The 18,015-nt window shown below is 42.4% G+C and overlaps 1 protein-coding gene across 1 annotated transcript in view; it reads right to left on the bottom strand.

Annotated features, from left to right (window-relative positions):
* Nucleotides 1-18,015, bottom strand: part of slc12a2 (solute carrier family 12 member 2) — a 244,971-nt gene that overhangs the window by 145,739 nt on the left and 81,217 nt on the right. Inside the window, 1 exon segment of the mRNA XM_085984420.1 lies at nt 6,468-6,563. Within this exon segment, the coding sequence (XP_085840546.1) occupies nt 6,468-6,563 (96 nt within the window).

Raw genomic sequence — 18,015 nt, 5'->3', positions numbered from 1 at the left:
GCAGATCCTCTATCTCAATACCATATTCCTGCTCTCCCCATATCCCTTGATGCCTTGTGTCTAGAAATCTGTATCTCCTTCTTAAATATATTCAGTGACTTGGCCGCCACAGCCTTCTGTGGTAGAGAATTCCACAGGTTCACCACCCTCAGTGAAGAAATTGCTCCTCATCTCAGTCCTAAATTTCTTATCTGTAACCCCTCATTCTCGACCCCCCAGCCAGAGGAAACATCCTCCCTGCATCCAGTCTGTCTAGCCCAGTCAGAATTTTATACATTTCAAGGAGATCCCCTCTCATGCTTCTAAACTCTAGTGAATACAGGCCTAGTCGACCCAATCTCTCCTCATACGATAGTCCTGCCATCCCAGGAATCAGTCTGGTGAACATTCGCTGCACTCCCTCTATGGCAAGTAAGTAAGTGTTAGCAAGTTTTCTTCTTAAATAAACTGAGCCAGATCCTGTTATCACTCGATGTGCACATAAGGGTATTTCTAGCCAGGTTTTTTGGGGGGGGGGGGGGTGGGGAAAGCACATAGCTATCAGATGTAAGCGAGAACTTTTAGCAACCAGATTTGAAAATACAATTTTAATTTGGGAAATCAGTCAGTCAGTCAGTCAGCTTTAAAAATGATACTTCCATTAATTTATGGATTTTAGATCAGATTTTAAAAGCCAGTCAAAATGATCTCAGTGTTGTCTTCACACAAGCTTCAGCACCTGTACCACGCTTCAAGTTTCAGTGCACTAGTGCCAAAAATACAGGATAAAGCTGCCCGTGTGGGCTGGCATCACGAAAGACAAGAAGTGTTATCGCTTGGTGTTGGCTTCACATCAGTAGTCGTACAAACTTTCCTTTTTAAAAACTGAAGCGAAAGCAACCTTCCGTAACTTCACTCAATTTTTGAACAATGCGGCTTGCAAGGTCTTTTCCACATGTGGAGCTCGCCAACCACACTTTAAAAGAGATGCCAATACGAAGTGCAACAGTGGCTCCCTGTTTACAGTGGTCCAAAAGTTCAAGCACTGGTAAATGCATTGAAACAACTACTGATGGTCATTAGGAAACTGGAAGAAACTCAGACCAGTTACAGTTTATTCAAAAATTTAGCTACAGTCTGAAGAATAAATAATTACTGACACCATTATCAAAAGGTCAGGCTTTTCATAACTCAAATGTTATCATGAGGGATCCTTAGCCTTACTGTCTTCCTAAAGAAGGAAGAAATTACCTAGAGTACTAGTTTCACTGAAAACAAGTTTGGGAAATGCTGCCCATCCTTTTATACCATTATAATCATGACAACACAGCCATGTAGAGATGAAATAACCAATTTTATTCCTAATAAAAAGAGACAAATAGATAAAAACCGACCTGGGTTACCAGGATGGTGGTTGGAGAGCGGGGAGGAGAAATAGGAAGAGACACACAAACTCAATTCTCTTGGCAATTTTTTTTAAGGTTCGTAATCAACTATATTTTGAAAGCCTTCCAAAGAAGTCAGAAATAAGACAAGTCCCATTGAGTAAAGTTCAGATGAAAGGTCATTGACCTGAAACGTTAACTCTGCTTCTCGCTCCACAGATGCTGCCTGACCTGCCGAGTAGCTCCAGCATTTTCAGTTTATATTTCCCATTGATGCTGCTTGAATTCAAAACAGGAAAAGGGCCAGTATAAACCTTGTAAATTAAAAGCTCCAAATGTGGAACTCACCAGCATTTATGCAGACTTAAATTAACAAAACCTATCCAAAAGTAGGTCATCATTTGGTCCAAATGTTTCACATTCACACAATTTATAGATGGCACAGTTACCTACATGTAACTGACTGGTGAGAAGATAAACTCAGAGGTTCAGTTGCCTCCAGGATGACATGCTTGGCAATGGAAAATTGGCACCAAGTCAAACCTTTATGGCAAATTCAGTAATCTAATACCTGAAGCAGACAGCTCTGCAGTATTCTGGTTGATGCATAATTCACCAGCGAGCCCATCAATAGGATCTGGAAGGGTTGACCTATTATGGAGGGACAGGTTTCTTCCCTTGCTCCAGATAACCCTGCAAGCCAATGAAGTTGAAAAAACTAGTGATATGGGGAAAGAGCAGAGGAGTGGGACTAACTCATCAACTGCACTATGGCAGAGCCGGCGCAGGCCTCCTTCTGTGCCGAATGGCGGCCTCCTGTGCTGTACTATTCTATGATTCTAGAACAGCCATTTATAGATATCAATCTTGGGCAATAGTTTTCAGCAGCAAAAAAAAAAGTTGCATGTCCTACACACACAGCTCCTCTGCACAGCTGGAGTCATGAGAAGGCTTGGAGAGCAGGAACATGCTACATTAGTTCTGGATTTTTCCAATTTTTAATATAATGGGGAGCTTGGATTACACTGCTTTGCCCCAAAAATACTCAGCTCCAGAGTGTTAGCAAACAAACTATTATTTGATATATCACATGCAGCTTTTTATGGCCATCAGTTCTTGGGTAAATGTATCCACCAATGAGAATTCTAAAATAGAATTTGTACGTCTGAAATATTTTTCATATCTTTCAAAAAGTAGAACAATGATTCCAGAAAGACCATATAGGAGTAAAGCCACCATCCAGGGTAGCCAAAGATCGCAGTGCCCTAGGTTGACTCCCTGGTCAGTATCGATTTAGATGATTTAATCTGAGGGGGGGGGGGGGGGGGGGGGGGGGGGGGGGGGGAGTTGCAGGAAAGGAGTAGGGGGAAACAAGATCTTCCTATTTTCTGCTCCTAATACCCACCTTGCAACCTCCGTAAACTTGAGCTCATCCGAAACTCAGTTGCCCGTATCCTAACTTGCACCAAGTTCCGTTCACCCATCACCACTGTTCTCGCTCCCGGTCCGGTCAGGAGTCCATTTTTAAATTTTCATCCTGATTTTCAAATCAATCCATGGCCTCGCCCCTTTATCTCTAACCTATTCCAGCCCTACAACCTTCCGAGATCTCTGCGCTCCTCCAATTATGGCCTCTTTGCATTGCTCCACCATTGGCAGCCATGCCTTCAGCTGCCTAGACCCCAAGCTCTGACAATTCCCTCTCTAAACCTCTCCACGTCTGTGCTCTTAAGCCACTCCTTAAAGCCTACCGCTTTGAACAAGCTTTTGGTCATCTTTCCAATGCCTTATTACATAGAATATAGAACATACAGCACAGAAACAGGTCGCTGTTATTATGTCGCACAGCAATGTTCCCTCTAATTTTTTTTAGGGGCTGCGTGGACCATTCAAAATACTGCGCATGCGTGGTTTTTGTATTGTAAAACCGGCAAGCCAGCTGCACAGACTACACAGCTTACAGGGAATATTGTTGCTCGTGTCAAATTTTGTTTGAAAGCACTCCTGTGAAACGTCTTAGGACATTTAACTATGTTAAAGGTGCTATTTAAATGCAAGTTGTTGTTGTTGGAGGAAAGTGTGGATGGCAGGCAAGAGCAGGATGGGTTTGGCGGTGTTACCCTCCATGGTGACGAGCCCATCAAATTCACCATCTAGTCTCATTCTTGAAGAATAGCCACTCGAGTAAGGTACCAGAAGGCAAAAAGCTGCCTGTGGGACAGTAGTGCAGCAGGCCTCAACAACATGTTTAATATGGAGGGAGTAAAGGAGGAAGACAATTAAAAAAAAAATTTTTTTTTTAATAAAATGAATTCTCAGGTGAGCATTGCTATAAGGACTGCATTTATCGCCCATCCCTAGTTGCTCTGAGAAGGTGGCAGCAATCCTTCTTGAAGCACTACAGTCACACAAAGCTGTAAAAGGTAGGGAGTTCTAAGATTCTGACCGATCAACATTGAAATAACAGCATGATACATGCCCACATCAGGATCTTGTGTGATTTGGGGGGTGGGGGGGGAAGGAAATTTGAGAGGTGATGGTGTTCCCAAGCACCTAATTCCCTTCTGGGTGGTGAAGGCGCGGATTTGGGAAGAGCTACAGAAGAAAAAAAAAAGAGGGGGGCAGAAGAAAGAGGGAAGTATAACCATTGGAATGTCCCATTTTAATTGCACAAGAGAGCGGGGCGCGCGGGCGACTGATTGATAGATAGAGATAAAGATAGATAAGGCAGTGAGGTGAGAGCAAGATAGAGGCGCGCGCGAGTGAGATGAGAGCGCGAGAATGAGAGATCTCGATAGATGAGAGAAAGATAGGAGAGCATGAGCGAGAGATAGAGATAAGGAAGAGCTAGATTGATAGATTAGGGAACAAGAGCTAGATAGACGAGAGACAAGAGCGCGAGAGACAGAGTGCGCAAGAGGGAGATAGATAGAAGTGAGATAAGAAAGCGTGAGAATGAGATAAATAAACAAGATAAAGATACAGCGAGAGAGAGAGAGAGAGAGAGAGAGAGAGAGAGAGAGATGAAAGCAAGAGTGATAGAGAATATAGATAACAGAACGAGATAGACAGGACAGATAGATACCAGAGAGAGATTCCTTCTAACCTGTGGGCTTCTCCTGATTCTCCATATTATTCTTGATCTGGTATTACCTCTTTTCATTACTTGTTCTGCACTGAGTTATACTATTTAGGTTTTTAAATATCATTGTGATGCATGTTCGGCTACCTTTGATTTCAGTTCTCCAATTGCAAATGTGAAAAACTGGTTGTTTTTACAAAAAAATAAAGTACTTCCTTTGCATTTACCTACCTATATAAATGGGAAAACAATTTTGCAACCATGAGCACTGCAGTTTGCAGCAAGGAGGGATTAAGCAAGTCATTAAAAAAAAATCCTGCACAGAGCAGAACTTTGCTGTAATGATTAACTTTTTTTTTTTATATACCATCATAGAATGGTAGTTAGAGAACTCATAAATATTAGTTACTGTGAAGTCGTTCTATTGTCTATTTGTTAGAAAGAAAAAAGTTGATTGCTTGGCTCCAAACATCTTAATTTGGAGAACTTCATTATCACAACTTGTCTTCTGCAAACTAAAGATCTTTTTCAAGAACTAGGAAACACTTGAGTTAGCATTAAATTCTAAGTAAAGGTAGAAGCAAACAAAGCCAACTGCGATTTAAGTCATTGAAATCATTTACTCCCACTCCTAATCACAATCAGTGACCCCTAGTGGAACGTGTGTACATATCTATATTGAGTGAGGACAGGACCAGTTACATTGCCACTATAGCCATCTTCTTAGGCAGCCCCTCGGAACCGAGGATGACTTGCTTCCACATAAAAAATGAGTTTGCAGGTGACTGATGAGTCCAATGCGGGACCTACAGTCTCTGTCACAGGTGGGGCAGACGGTGGTTGAAGGGGCGGGTGGGTGGGGTGCTTGGGTTGACGTGCACTCCACCTGCTGTTTGCGCTTGCTCCCGGCAAAGAGACTCGAGGTGTTCAGCGCCTTCCCAGATACTTCTCCTCCACTTTGTAGCCTGACACTCAGTCTATGCGCACACATTAAAAATGGACACTTGCGCCAATACTGGTTTGGCTGATGGTACCTGCATAACCATATCCCTGCATTAGTCATCACCTTAGAGGAATGGAAATTGATTTATTAATACTACCTCCATAATTGCAGGCGTGTGTTAATAACCAAAGTAAACTTAGTTATCTAGCTATTGCCCATCGTTTTAGGAGAGGAGCTTCATACACACAGCTGCCCTTCTTACAACCAAAATGGAATCAAAATAGTCTGGGTATATCTGAAAATTGATATATACCTGAACCAAATTTGACTTACAAACTTGCAAATATGAAAGTGGGCATTATCTGCTTACTACCAATTTAATACACAGTAATTAGAATTTATTATAAAACTAGAAGATTCTATTTCTTGAATGCTCTGTTATATTTCCTGAAGTCATTTATATGTAAACACATGATCAAAACTGTTTTATAAGACTTTTGTACTCAATTGCAACTCCAGATATACTTTATTGAACTAGATAAGCAGCTCTCTGCCCACCTTACACACTATACCCAGAGATGTGTACTCAAGTACTTAAAGTATCAGCAGCTCGGCAAACACATTAAATCCAGTCATTATGTTTCACTGCAAGAAGTTAAGTCAGCGGAGTACAAATCCAAGACAGTTAAAAATAAAACTTCACCTTGAAGTGAAGTGCGCTTCCCATCAAAGCCAGCTGCTTTTCAGCAGAGCAGCAAATTATTTCTAGAGCAATAAATTACTAACTGAACACATGAATAAAAGCATTGTTGGATTATATATTTTTTTTAATTGCTTCATGGATTCCAGCCATTTTGCAATTCTTTTCCGGTGACATAAAAGGAGTCCTTTAAGAAAAACCACAGAGAAAGTGATCTGAAAATATTATTGAAATCAGTCTTCAATTGCTCCTTTTACATCTGAAGCAAATAATCCCATGCGGAACAGAGGAAATGTGATGAGATGCCGGAGATACAAAATATCAAATACACTACATTGACATCAATACACTGCAAACATGGAAACCTGAAACCTTTACCTCCACGAACAAATCCATTGGTAGTTATAGCAGACGTTGATAGTCCTGTGATAGTGGTCACAACAGTTGCCATGCCAATGACTAGAAGAGCAAGACCTGTTTACAGAAGAATAAATGTTACTTGTACAAGAGGTTTGAATCAAAATTCAAAATGATATTTCAAACAAACTAAAAGCACATTGCAGTTTTCAATCTTTTAATGCACAATGAGTTAGGTGCTAGAAACAGCAATTTGAGGCATAACAAAACTTTATTTGGCACAATCAGGAAAAGGATTAGACAAGATTGCAATAGAGAGGCACTATGAACCAATGACATTAATATTGGATTCTAGCATAACTTTATAATAAATTTTACAAAATAATCAGCTTTAAATATAGCCAACATTTATAGTTCTGTTTAAAAGCCAAGAAGGACTTAACACTGCTCCTCGCTTGCACTGGACTGTAAAGTTCAGTGCGGTCAACTATGTTGGATGCTCAAATGCTGTTCACCCACATGACTGAAGTAACATTCTTCACACAATCAAATTTAGTAAATAAATTTAACTAAGCGACTTGGATCAAATATCTGAATTGCCTTAATTTATCAGTTAAACACAAGATTTTTTAAATGGCATAAACTACAAATGCACTGAAGATAATTGAATTTAAGTCAATCTGAAAGGTACACCTTAAAAATAAAATGTTAAACCTAAGCTGTTTTTACAGTATGCCAAGATCCATGCTGACCGCACTAGTTCCCAATGTTTGGGAGACTCGGGGGCTGGTGCCACTAGCACGGGTCTTCCACAATATAAAATCAGCTTTAACAAGCCACTTTAGAAGATTTTGTTTCCTCTTCCCTCGCCCTACTTAGCATATTAGCTAACATTTCGCCAGCTCCCACACTGAATAAATGAACAATGAGAACGGTCTGTATAGGCAACAGGCAATTTTTAAAAAAGGTCAGTGTCTCCAAAGATCTATTGTTTGTAAAAGGAACTCCATTTGGCAGATTCATACAACAAATGATTAAAAACATAAATAAAGGAAGCATTCTGGGCATCCAGAGACAAAAAAAGCTACAGATGTGGAGGTAGATTACAATATAACTGAACAAAGATAGGCACACAAGAGAGGTTACCAACACCCTGTACTAGAAAACATACCTCTTTTAGCATTGCATTGTTTTACAAACCCTACCCTACAAGAATTCCCATTTAACATTGATCTAAAATGTTTCCTAAATGGCAGTTACCTCCCATTTTTTAATTCACGTTTTAAATGCTGAAGCTAAAACCATATTTAACTTCCAAAAGGGCGGGCTGGATTTTATCAACCTCGGCGGGTCTGTGGCAGGCGATGTCGGTGGTGGGTTGCGGCCCCACTGCCGGCTCCAGCCCACTGCGTGGAATGAATTTACCGTGATTGGGCTCATTAAGCCTGCCCAGCGAGTTTCCCAGCCAATTGAAGGAAGCAGGTCGGAGGACGTCATTTGATGACACGTCAGACGGTTTCCTTAAAGAGACCATGCGCAAATTGATTTTGACAATTGTACTGTCAGTGTTCTGCAGCATTGAGGTGCTGCAAACACTGACGAGCACTGCACGAAGGTGCAGGGCTGCACTCAGGCTCTCCTATGACTCCCTCCATTTGCTTATGGAGGGAGTCACAGCACGCAGGGAGGTTCTCTTCCCTTACAATAGGTGGAAGAGACCTGCCCAGGAGATCAACGCAGCCTGGTTGCACAGGAGGACACAAGCAGGGATGTCATCAGGAGGACCAGGCTGCAGTGGCGCAAACCTTTCAATGATCTCAGTAGATCGCAAAACATTAGGACAAAGCCACACTCAACCTCATCCTGCTGTGCGTCTCATCACATTCCCATCACTGCGTTCCCTACCCTACTCCTGCACACCCTTACACCAACTTCCAACTTAACTTGCACCTCCACCCATCCTTCTCTATCTACATCACCACATCCCCATCTCACTAGCTACCCCTCACACCCCCCTCATCCTAATCCTAATGCAATCATACCAACTAATAGCACATAAGGGTAGGCACCAATGTTCATGTAACATTTCTGTTATGTGCTGTCAAACATTGAAATCTTTATTTTCAACACTTTGCGTTCTTTGACAGATTTTTGTGCACCTTTGGAAGTGGCTTAGTGAGTTGCAGTGAATGGTGAGACATAACGTTAGCCCCCCGTAATGGTCACGAGTGTGAAAGGAATGGCTTGGGCATTGTAGGAATGCTTTATGGTGTTGGTGTGGGGTGGTGTACAGTGTCAAGTGAAGTAAATCTGGCTATGGCGCGGCCATCCCTGGCCTCCCAGACAGCGATGTGGTCATGTGCTGCATCAGTTGATTGCAGAGAAGGTTGGTATTGTTGTTGGTGCTGCTGGTGTGCCTGGTGATGCTGGTGCTGGGGCTAATTGTGGTGGGATTCCAAGGACCAAGGTGAGAGAGTATAAAGTGCACCCATGCTGATGGAATAGATGGCAGGTGAAGTAGAGATGACAGAAGCGATCTGTCAATGGTGGGAGAGGTAATGAGGTCAGACTGAATGGAGACTTGTGTAAAGACTTGCAGCATTCTGAATCTGTAGTGGAAATGCAGTTTAGAGAAGCTAGTGGTTAAGGGAAGATATCTGATTCAGCTGGGCGCTTTGACTTGACACTTGAAGCGGTCAACTCATCAGCTGAAACAATGGCCAATGACCTCCCACCTCAGCTTCAGACGAGGTCTGCACGGCAAATGCAGTATAATGTGGATAAAATGCGAGGTTATCCACTTTGGTGGCAAAAACAGGACGGCAGATTATCTGAACGGCAATAGATTGGGAGAAGGGGAAGTGCAACGAGACCTGGGTGTCCTTGTGCACCAGTTGTTGAAGGTAAGCATGCAGGTGCAGCGGGCGGTTAAGAAGGCAAATGGTATGTTGGCCTTCATAGCGAGAGGATTAGAGTACAGGAGCAAGGATGTCTTGCTGCAGTTGTACAGGGCTTTGGTGAGACCACACCTTGAGTATTGTGTGCAGTTTTGGTCTGAGGAAGCATGTTCTTGCCATGGAGAGAGTGTGCAGCGAAGATTCACCAGACTGATACCTGGGATGGCAGGAATGACATATGGAGAGAGATTGGGTCGATTGGGCTTATATTCGCTAGAGTTTAGAAGAATGAGGGGGGATCTCATTGAAACTTATAAAATTCTGACAGGACTAGACAGACTAGATGCAGGAAGGATGTTCCCAATGGCGGGGGAGTCCAGAACCAGGGGTCACAGTCTAAGGATAAAGGGTAAGCCATTTAGGACTGAGATGAGGAGGAATTTCTTCACCCAGAGAGTGGTGAACCTGTGGAATTCTCTACCACAGAAGGCAGTTGAGACCAATTCATTAAATATATTCAAGAAGGAGTTAGATATATTTCTTAAGGCTAAAGGGATCAAGGGACATGGGGAGAAAGCAGGGACAGGATACTAAATTTGGCTGATCAGCCATGATCTCATTAAATGGCGGAACAGGCTCGAGGGGCCGAATGGCCTACTCCTGCTCCTATCTTCTATGTTTCTATGTCTAAGCACAGCAGGAAACCAGTGGGAGACCTGTCAAATTCAAAAAGCTGGGGAAAAAGCATCGTTAAGTGGCTGCAAACAAGCCACAAATGATTTTAATTGCCTCCCCCGCCGCTGCATGTCTAGTCTGCTCAGCGCGGGCAGACCCGACATTTGATAAAGGCGCGTGGCGGTGGGATCCAGACCCGGTCAAAAAAACGTTCCCACCTGACCTGCTACCAATTGCGCCGCTGACCCCCCTGCAAAATTCCCCCCATAGTGTCAGCTACACATAATAAATAGTGCTATCACTGCAGAAAACATTAGATCAAAGCAACAGAAATAAATGTGATGAGAAAGTTGGAAAGCCAATCGTCTTGGGGATCTCCTGGGTTCGTGCAACCTCCCCATGGCGTAACACCCCATTCTCAAAACTTAAAGATATGAAACACTAGGTATACGGCCAACTTTCCTTCTTTGTACTACACCAAAGACCAATACCAGAGTGAAATATGACATAGCTCACATACTCCTCTGCTGAACTTAAAATACCATGCGACTCGTCCACAGCCACTTCTTGTAGCTGGAATACTGCCTAATCAATAGGTGGAAAAAATGTTGCTAGGACATGTGCAGCGCCTGTAGAGCTTTAATGTGCTTCAGAGACCACATATTTACTGCCCATGTATACTTCCATCAGCTGATTTATAGCAGGCCCACTTACAACACTGAAGATAAAACTAGAGGGGGAAAAAAAGTAACCATGAGTTTGCAATAAAGAAATTTCAGTCCAATATGGCCATCACTCCCACTTTCTTCCTCTTCCCCCAAATTGGTACCATGTTACTTTTAGTGGTAAAGGGAAAGGGGGGGGGGGGGGGGCGGGGAGAAAGAGAGAGGATGACAGAGAAAAGGAGTGCAAGCAGAGAGAATAGGAAGCCATTATCAAATTTTATTGGAGTTTGTAGAAATTTAGATTGCCCTGTTCATTTAATGACAGCTGCCTCTCATAGTTATAAACACCTAGACAAAAAGAAAATCAATCTACAGAAAGCAACATCAATTTGTGGACAGCTAAACATACACTACAAAATTTGAATTCTATACACAGTGAGTAGGAAGTTTAAATGGAACATCAGAATGCATACTGGCCATCAGCATTCTCCATAGATCAAATATTTTCATTTTCAACTGAAGTATGCAATCAGTCTGGATATGGGATGCCCTTCAAGTACATTGTAGAAAGAAATACTATTTACTCTGCATCTGGTCACAGGTGTAAACCCTGTAAAAGTAGCACAGCATGTCTCAACGTTACAATTAATACAGCTAGAACTCCAATAAAAGCACTCTTCACACGTATCAACTTAGTGGACAATTCATCATAGTGTACAGACTTGGCAGATCCCAGATTCTGTTGCTGGTCTGTGCTAAGTTAACCAATATCAGAGTGACAATGGGGTACCATAGCTGCCCCACCCCCGTCCAATATCCTCCCAGTACTCATTTTAGGAAGGCATTTGACAAAGTAACACATAGAAGGCTGGTTAACAAAATTGAGGCTCATGGAATAGGTGAGTCAGTGGCAGTTTGGATAAGGAATTGGCTTAAGGACAGAAAACAGCAAGTTGTGGTAAATGGCTGTTTTTCAGAACGGAGGATGGTAGACATTGGTATTCCCTAAGGGTCAGTACTGGGGCCACTGCTTTTTTTGATATATAGGCACATGACCTGGATATTGGAATACAGAGTAGAATTTCTAAATTTGCCGAACTTGGGGGTGCGGCAAACAGTGATGTTTATACCAATCGACTGCAACAGGACATAGAAAGGCTTGCAGAGAAGTGTCAGATGAAATTTAATAGAGAAAAGTGTGAGGTGATGCATTTTGGCAGAAGGAACTGGGGGAGGGAATATACACTTAATGGCACAGTTTTAAAGAGTGTGCAGGGACAGAGAGACCTGGGAGTTACATAGAAAACAGAGATAGGAACAGGAGTAGGCCATTCGGCCCTTCGAGCCTGCTCCGCCATTCAATGAGATCATGGCTGATCTTCGTCTGAGATCATAGCTGATCTTACCAGTTCAGTACCCCGTCCCCGCCTTTTCTCCGTAACCCTTAATCCCCTTAGCCTTCAGAAATATATCCAATTCTCTCTTGAAAATATTTATTGAATTAGCCTTCACAGCCCTCTGTGGCAGGGAATTCCACAGGCTCACCACTCTTTGAGTGAAGAAATTCTTCCTCATCTCTGTTTTAAATGATTTGCCCGCTATTTTTAGACTGTGGCCCCTGGTTCTGTGCTCCCCGGCCATTGGAAACATTCTCTCTGAATTCAGCCTGTCCAGGCCTGCCATAATTTTATATGTTTCGATGAGATCCCCTCTCAATCTTCTAAACTCCAGTGAGTACAAGCCCAAACTATTCAATCTCTCCTCGTAGGTCATTCCCGCCATTCCAGGTATCAGCCTGGTGAATCGCCGTTGCACTCTTTCCATGGCAAGAACATCCTTCCGCAGATGGGGCGACCAAAACTGTACACAATACTCCAGATGCGGTCTCACCAGCACCTTGTACAGCTGTAGTAAGGTATCCCTATTCCTATACTCGAACCCCCTTGATATGAAGGCCAACATACCATTTGCCTTCTTAATCACCTGTTGCACCTGCATGCTCTCCTTCAGTGACTGGTGCACAAGAACACCCAGGTCCCTCTGCACTTCCCCATCTCCCAATCTATTGCCATTTAGATAATAATCCACCCTCCTGTTTTTACCCCCAAAGTGGATAACCTCGCATTTATCCACATTATAGTGCATCTGCCACGTATCCGCCCATTCCCCCAACCTGTCCAAATCGCACTGTAGCCTCCTGACATCCTCATCAGAGCCCACCCCTCCTCCTAGTTTAGTGTCGTCAGCGAATTTGGAAATATTGCATCCAATTCCCTGATCCAGATCATTTATATATATTGTGAACAGCTGGGGTCACAGGACAGATCCTTGCGGCACCCCGCTGGTCACTGCCTGCCACTCCGAAAACGAGCCGTTTATTCCAACTCTGTTTTCTATCCGCCAGCCAGTTCTCTATCCACGTTAATACTTTGCCCCCAATCCCATGAGCCTTAATTTTGCATGATAATCTTTTGTGTGGAACCTTATCGAAGGCTTTCTGGAAGTCAAGGTACACCACATCCACTGGCTCTCCCCCATCTATTTTACCAGTTACTTCCTCAAAAAATTCCAGCAGATTAGTCAAACACGATTTACCCTTTGTAAATCCATGTTGACTCTGTCCGATCCTTTCCCCATTTGTCAAGTGCTCCGCTATTTTATCCTTAATAATGGACTCTAGCATTTTGCCCACAACCGATGTAAGGCTTACTGGTCTATAATTCCCTGCTTTCTCTCTACCCCCCTTTTTAAATATTGGGGTAACATTAGCTACCCTCCAATCCACGGGTACTGTTCCCGAGTCAATGGAGTTCCGGAAGATGATCCTTAGAGCATCTGCTATCTCCAGGGCCACCTCCTTAAGTACCCTAGGATGTAGTTTATCAGGCCCCGGGGATTTGTCGGCCTTCAGTCCCCTCAACTTACCCAACACCATATCCCTAGAGATACTAATTTCTGTCAGCTCCTCCCTCTCATTAGTCCCTATGTTTGTCGATATTCCTGGGAGGTTAGTTGTGTCCTCCTTTGTGAATACAGAACCAAAGTATGAGTTTAATTGGTCTGCCATTTCCTTATTCTCCATTATATATTCTCCCGAATCGGACTGCAAGGGACCGACTTGGGATTTTACCAGTCTTTTCCTCCTGATATACCGATAAAAGCTTTTGCAGTCTGTCTTTATGTTTGCTGCAAGTTTACTTTCGTATTCTATTTTCCCCTTCCTGATTAATCCCTTTGTCCTCTTTTGCTGTATCCTGTACTGCCCCCAATCTTCCGGTCTGGTGCTTTTTTTTGCCAGTTGATATGCCCTTTTTTTTGATTTTATGCTGTCCCTAATTTCCCTCGTTATCCACGGTTGAGTCACCTTTTTAGGTTTATTTTTATGCCAAACCGGTATAAACATGTTCTGGAATTCTTCCATTCTATCTTTGAATGCTTGCCATTGTCTATCCACTGTCAATCCCCCCAGAAACACCACCCAATCAATCTTACCCAATTCCCGTCTCATACCCTCGTAATTCCCTTTATTTAAGTTCTGGACCTTAGTCTCTGATTCAATTTCCTCATTCTCCATCTCGACTGAGAGCTCGATCATATTATGATCGCTCTGACCCAAGGGGCCTCGTACAAGAAGATTGCTGATAAGTCCCTTCTCATTGCACAATACCCAGTCTAAAATGGCCTGATCTCGAGTCGGCTCCTCGACATATTGGTCCAGATAACCGTCCCGAAAACATTCCAGGAATTCCTCCTCCTCAGAAGTTAATGTGCATAGGTCCCTGAAGGTGGCAGGACATATTGAGAGAGTGGTTAACAAAGCATATGGGATCTTGGGCTTCATAAATAGAGGTATTGAGTACAAAAATAGAGAAGTTATGCTGAACCTTTATAAAGCGCTGGTTAGGCCACAACTGGAGTATTGCGTCCAGTTCTGGTCACCACACTTTAGGAAGGATATGAAGGCCCTTGAGAGAGTGCAAAGGAGTTTACTAGAATGGTTCGGGGGATAGGAGATCTTAGCTACAAGGACAGGTTGGAAAAGCTGGATTTGTTTCCATTAGAGCAAAGGAGGTTGAGGGATGATTTGATAGAGGTGTACAAGATTATGACGGGTTTGGATAGGCTAGATGGGGAAAGGCTGTTCCCACTAGTTGATGGTACAAGGAGTAGGAGTAGGACACAGATTTAAGGTTTTGGGCAAGACAGGGGGGGGGGATGTGAGGAAAAACTTTTTTACGCAGCGAGTGGCGAGGACCTGGAACTCGCTGCTGACGGAAGTGGTGGAAATGGAGGCACTCGATGTTTTCAAGGGGAGACTGGATAGGCATTTGAGGGAAATAAACTTGCAGGGCTACAGGGATAGAGCGGGGGAATGGGACTGACTGGATTGCTCCACAGAGAACTGGCACGGACTCAATGGGCCAAATTGCCTCCTTCTGTGCCGTTATGACTCTATGACTAATCATTGTAGAGGCTCACTCCTGTAGAATAGCCACGTGGATGCTATACTGAAGACTGAGCAGCTGTGGAACAAAATCCCTGCATGTATCAATACTTTTAGGAGATAGTTTAAAAGGAAAATAAATCCTCCTCCACTACACTAGCAATCAAGATTCAAACTCCCTAGAATGCAGCTAGCAACTTTTGGAATCCCATGCAATTATATGTTTAAAAAAAAAATGTATTTACCAAAATGAAAACAAAACTACAAAAGGGAGACTGATTATCAGATGTATGGAATGTCTATTTAGTAATAATGCTGTAAATCAATATTGATCTTTGGTACTATACTGTATGCACTGAACAGGAGTACCAATTACAATTTATAGGTGTGTACCGAAATATTAATCCAATAAAAATAGTAATTCAAATAATTTGATGAATTCAATTAGACAAGACTACACAACTAAGAGGCAACATGTCCATTAGGACCTGTATGTCAACAGTTCACACAGATTAAGGCTGCATCTGAAAATCAATTCTGATGGATTGGAAAGTACAATTTAAAAAAAAAAAGTTTGATGGCTTTATTTTACAATGTTGGTTATAAATTGCATTAGCAGTTTTAGCAAGTATTTAAAAATGTTAGCCACAGTAGTAGTGGTCTCATTTTATCAAAGAGCAAGGTGCAATTGTACAGAATTTTACAAACACAAACCCAAGCTCCTGTCCGTGCAAGTCACAGATGTGACTAAAGTATTTCTCTCAAGGTGGCAGTTTCACTTTAACTAAGTCCACCAGAAAGGAAATGTTTAAGTTTAGTACCATGGGCCAATATCCACAAGGAGTTTGAACAAGGCTCACGGAACACACTTATAACAACCAACTGTGAATTTGAAATAAGGAGTTTAACATTAATGATATGAAGTCCAGAACACATCTGCTCTTGGATCATTGCCAAAAACAGGCAAAAGCTTCGGTCTTCGTTTTCCCAACGTCTAAATTACAGTTTTACTTGAAAGAAAAAAATGCTTTACATTAAAAAAAACTTATTTTAGCATTGTTACTTCCAATTCTTCTTCATACTAAACATCCAGTACAAGGGCAGCAGGCGCATGGGAACACCACCAGCTCCAAGTCACACACCATCCTGACTTAGAAGTAGATCGCCAATGGGTCAAAATCCTGGAACTCCCTACCGAACAGCACTGTGGGAGTACCTTTACCACACGGACTGCAGTGGTTCAAGGCGGCGGCTCACCACCACCTTCTCAAGGGCAATTAGGGATGGGCAATAAATGCTGGCCTTGCCAGCGATGCCCACATCCCATAAAAAAATTTTAAAAAAAATATTCTACTTCCCAGAGGCCAGGCACACAAACTACTCCTCAATCTTTCCCAATACTACTCAAAATGTTCTCTCCCTGTCCCTCCCTCCCTGCATCCACCAACATTGGGAACTAATCACATGGAGAAACCAAGTGATTTGCAAAACATCAAACTACAAACACAAGTTACAGTACATAAACAAGCCAACCAGCCCACCAGTGTTTTTCTCTACACAAGCCTGGATACCACTCTCCTGCTCGCTCCCTATAACCTTTCAACAACTATCTCATTTCATTTTGAAAATAATTTGTGGGTCCTGCTTCAACAACAGTTTGCAGAAGAGAATTCCACAATCTAAATACCCTCTTACAGTCTTAACTACTTGCACTGCCACAGCTCCATAGCTGAGTCAGGCGATGTACTGCAAGACAAACTTGGGTACAAGTATTACCAAGACTCCACACTAACTAATTTGCAAACAAGAGTAATTCCCACTTCATACACAAGACATTTTCCAAACAGCAGCAAAAACACCTCAAATTCTTCACAGCGCAAAGTGTATTCTAGCAAATCTGTAATAATTGCTGGCATGATAAAGTAGCATTGGGTTGGAACCAGAATGATCCCAGATCATCATAAAAGGTGGCAGATATAAAACAGGACATGAACACAACTACCAAAATATGAAAGCTTTCTAGTCTTGTGAAATCCAGACTTTTTGGGGGGGAAAAACAGGTCCAAGCATCAAACTCCAAATATACCATTCCAAGATACTGCCTTTATAAGAAGTTACAATCCAAACATAAATGTACTACCAACTTGCCGAGAAATTTATCAATTTATTTGATGGCGCAAAATACCAAAACCTATGGATCATGTACTCAACCTTCATTATTAATCCGGATGCAACTTTTGTCCTAATGAGCTACTACCTTTGAGCCATAATCTTTTCCAAGTAAATCTTTTCCCATAGTGCAGCTTTGCCTTGATAAACAATTAAAAAAAACGTTTCCAAGAATAGGGATTTGCAGCAACACAGTACAAATTAAAAAGGAATATTCCAGGACAGGGTAAACGAAAAATATTTAAGTAAACCTTTTCCATAGTCAAAGAAATGTTAAACTTGTCCAGATAAATATTTACATTTCATTTTTAAAAATTCATATACTGTCCCACATATCTAGATATTGTGGCAGTCAGGTGCTTTTGGCATTAATTTGTAGGGATGAAAATGAACCTTTAAGTCAGAACGGAAAGCACAGCATTCATTTATTCCCTGACACAAGTGTGGGAAGAGTATAATGCCCATAATCATGCAAGATGATCATTAGCTGATTAATTTATATTATATTTTTAGCAGCTGCAAGATATTTGGGAATAGTGATAGGGGATTTAATAGTTAGGGGAACAGACAGGCGTTTCTGTGGCCGCAGACGTGACTCCAGGATGGTATATTGCCTCCCTGGTGCCAGGGTCAAGGATGTCACTGAGCGGCTGCAGAACAGTCTGAGGGGGGGAGGGTGACCAGCCAGAGGTCTTGGTTCATATTGGTATCAACGACAT

This window comes from Somniosus microcephalus, chromosome 1 (assembly GCF_052327205.1).
Source record: "Somniosus microcephalus isolate GS21.2 chromosome 1, FLI_Smic_1.0, whole genome shotgun sequence".
Classification (NCBI taxonomy): domain Eukaryota; kingdom Metazoa; phylum Chordata; class Chondrichthyes; order Squaliformes; family Somniosidae; genus Somniosus; species Somniosus microcephalus.
The sequence above is the reverse complement of the archived record's forward strand: the minus strand, read 5'-3'. Positions and strand labels throughout refer to the sequence as shown.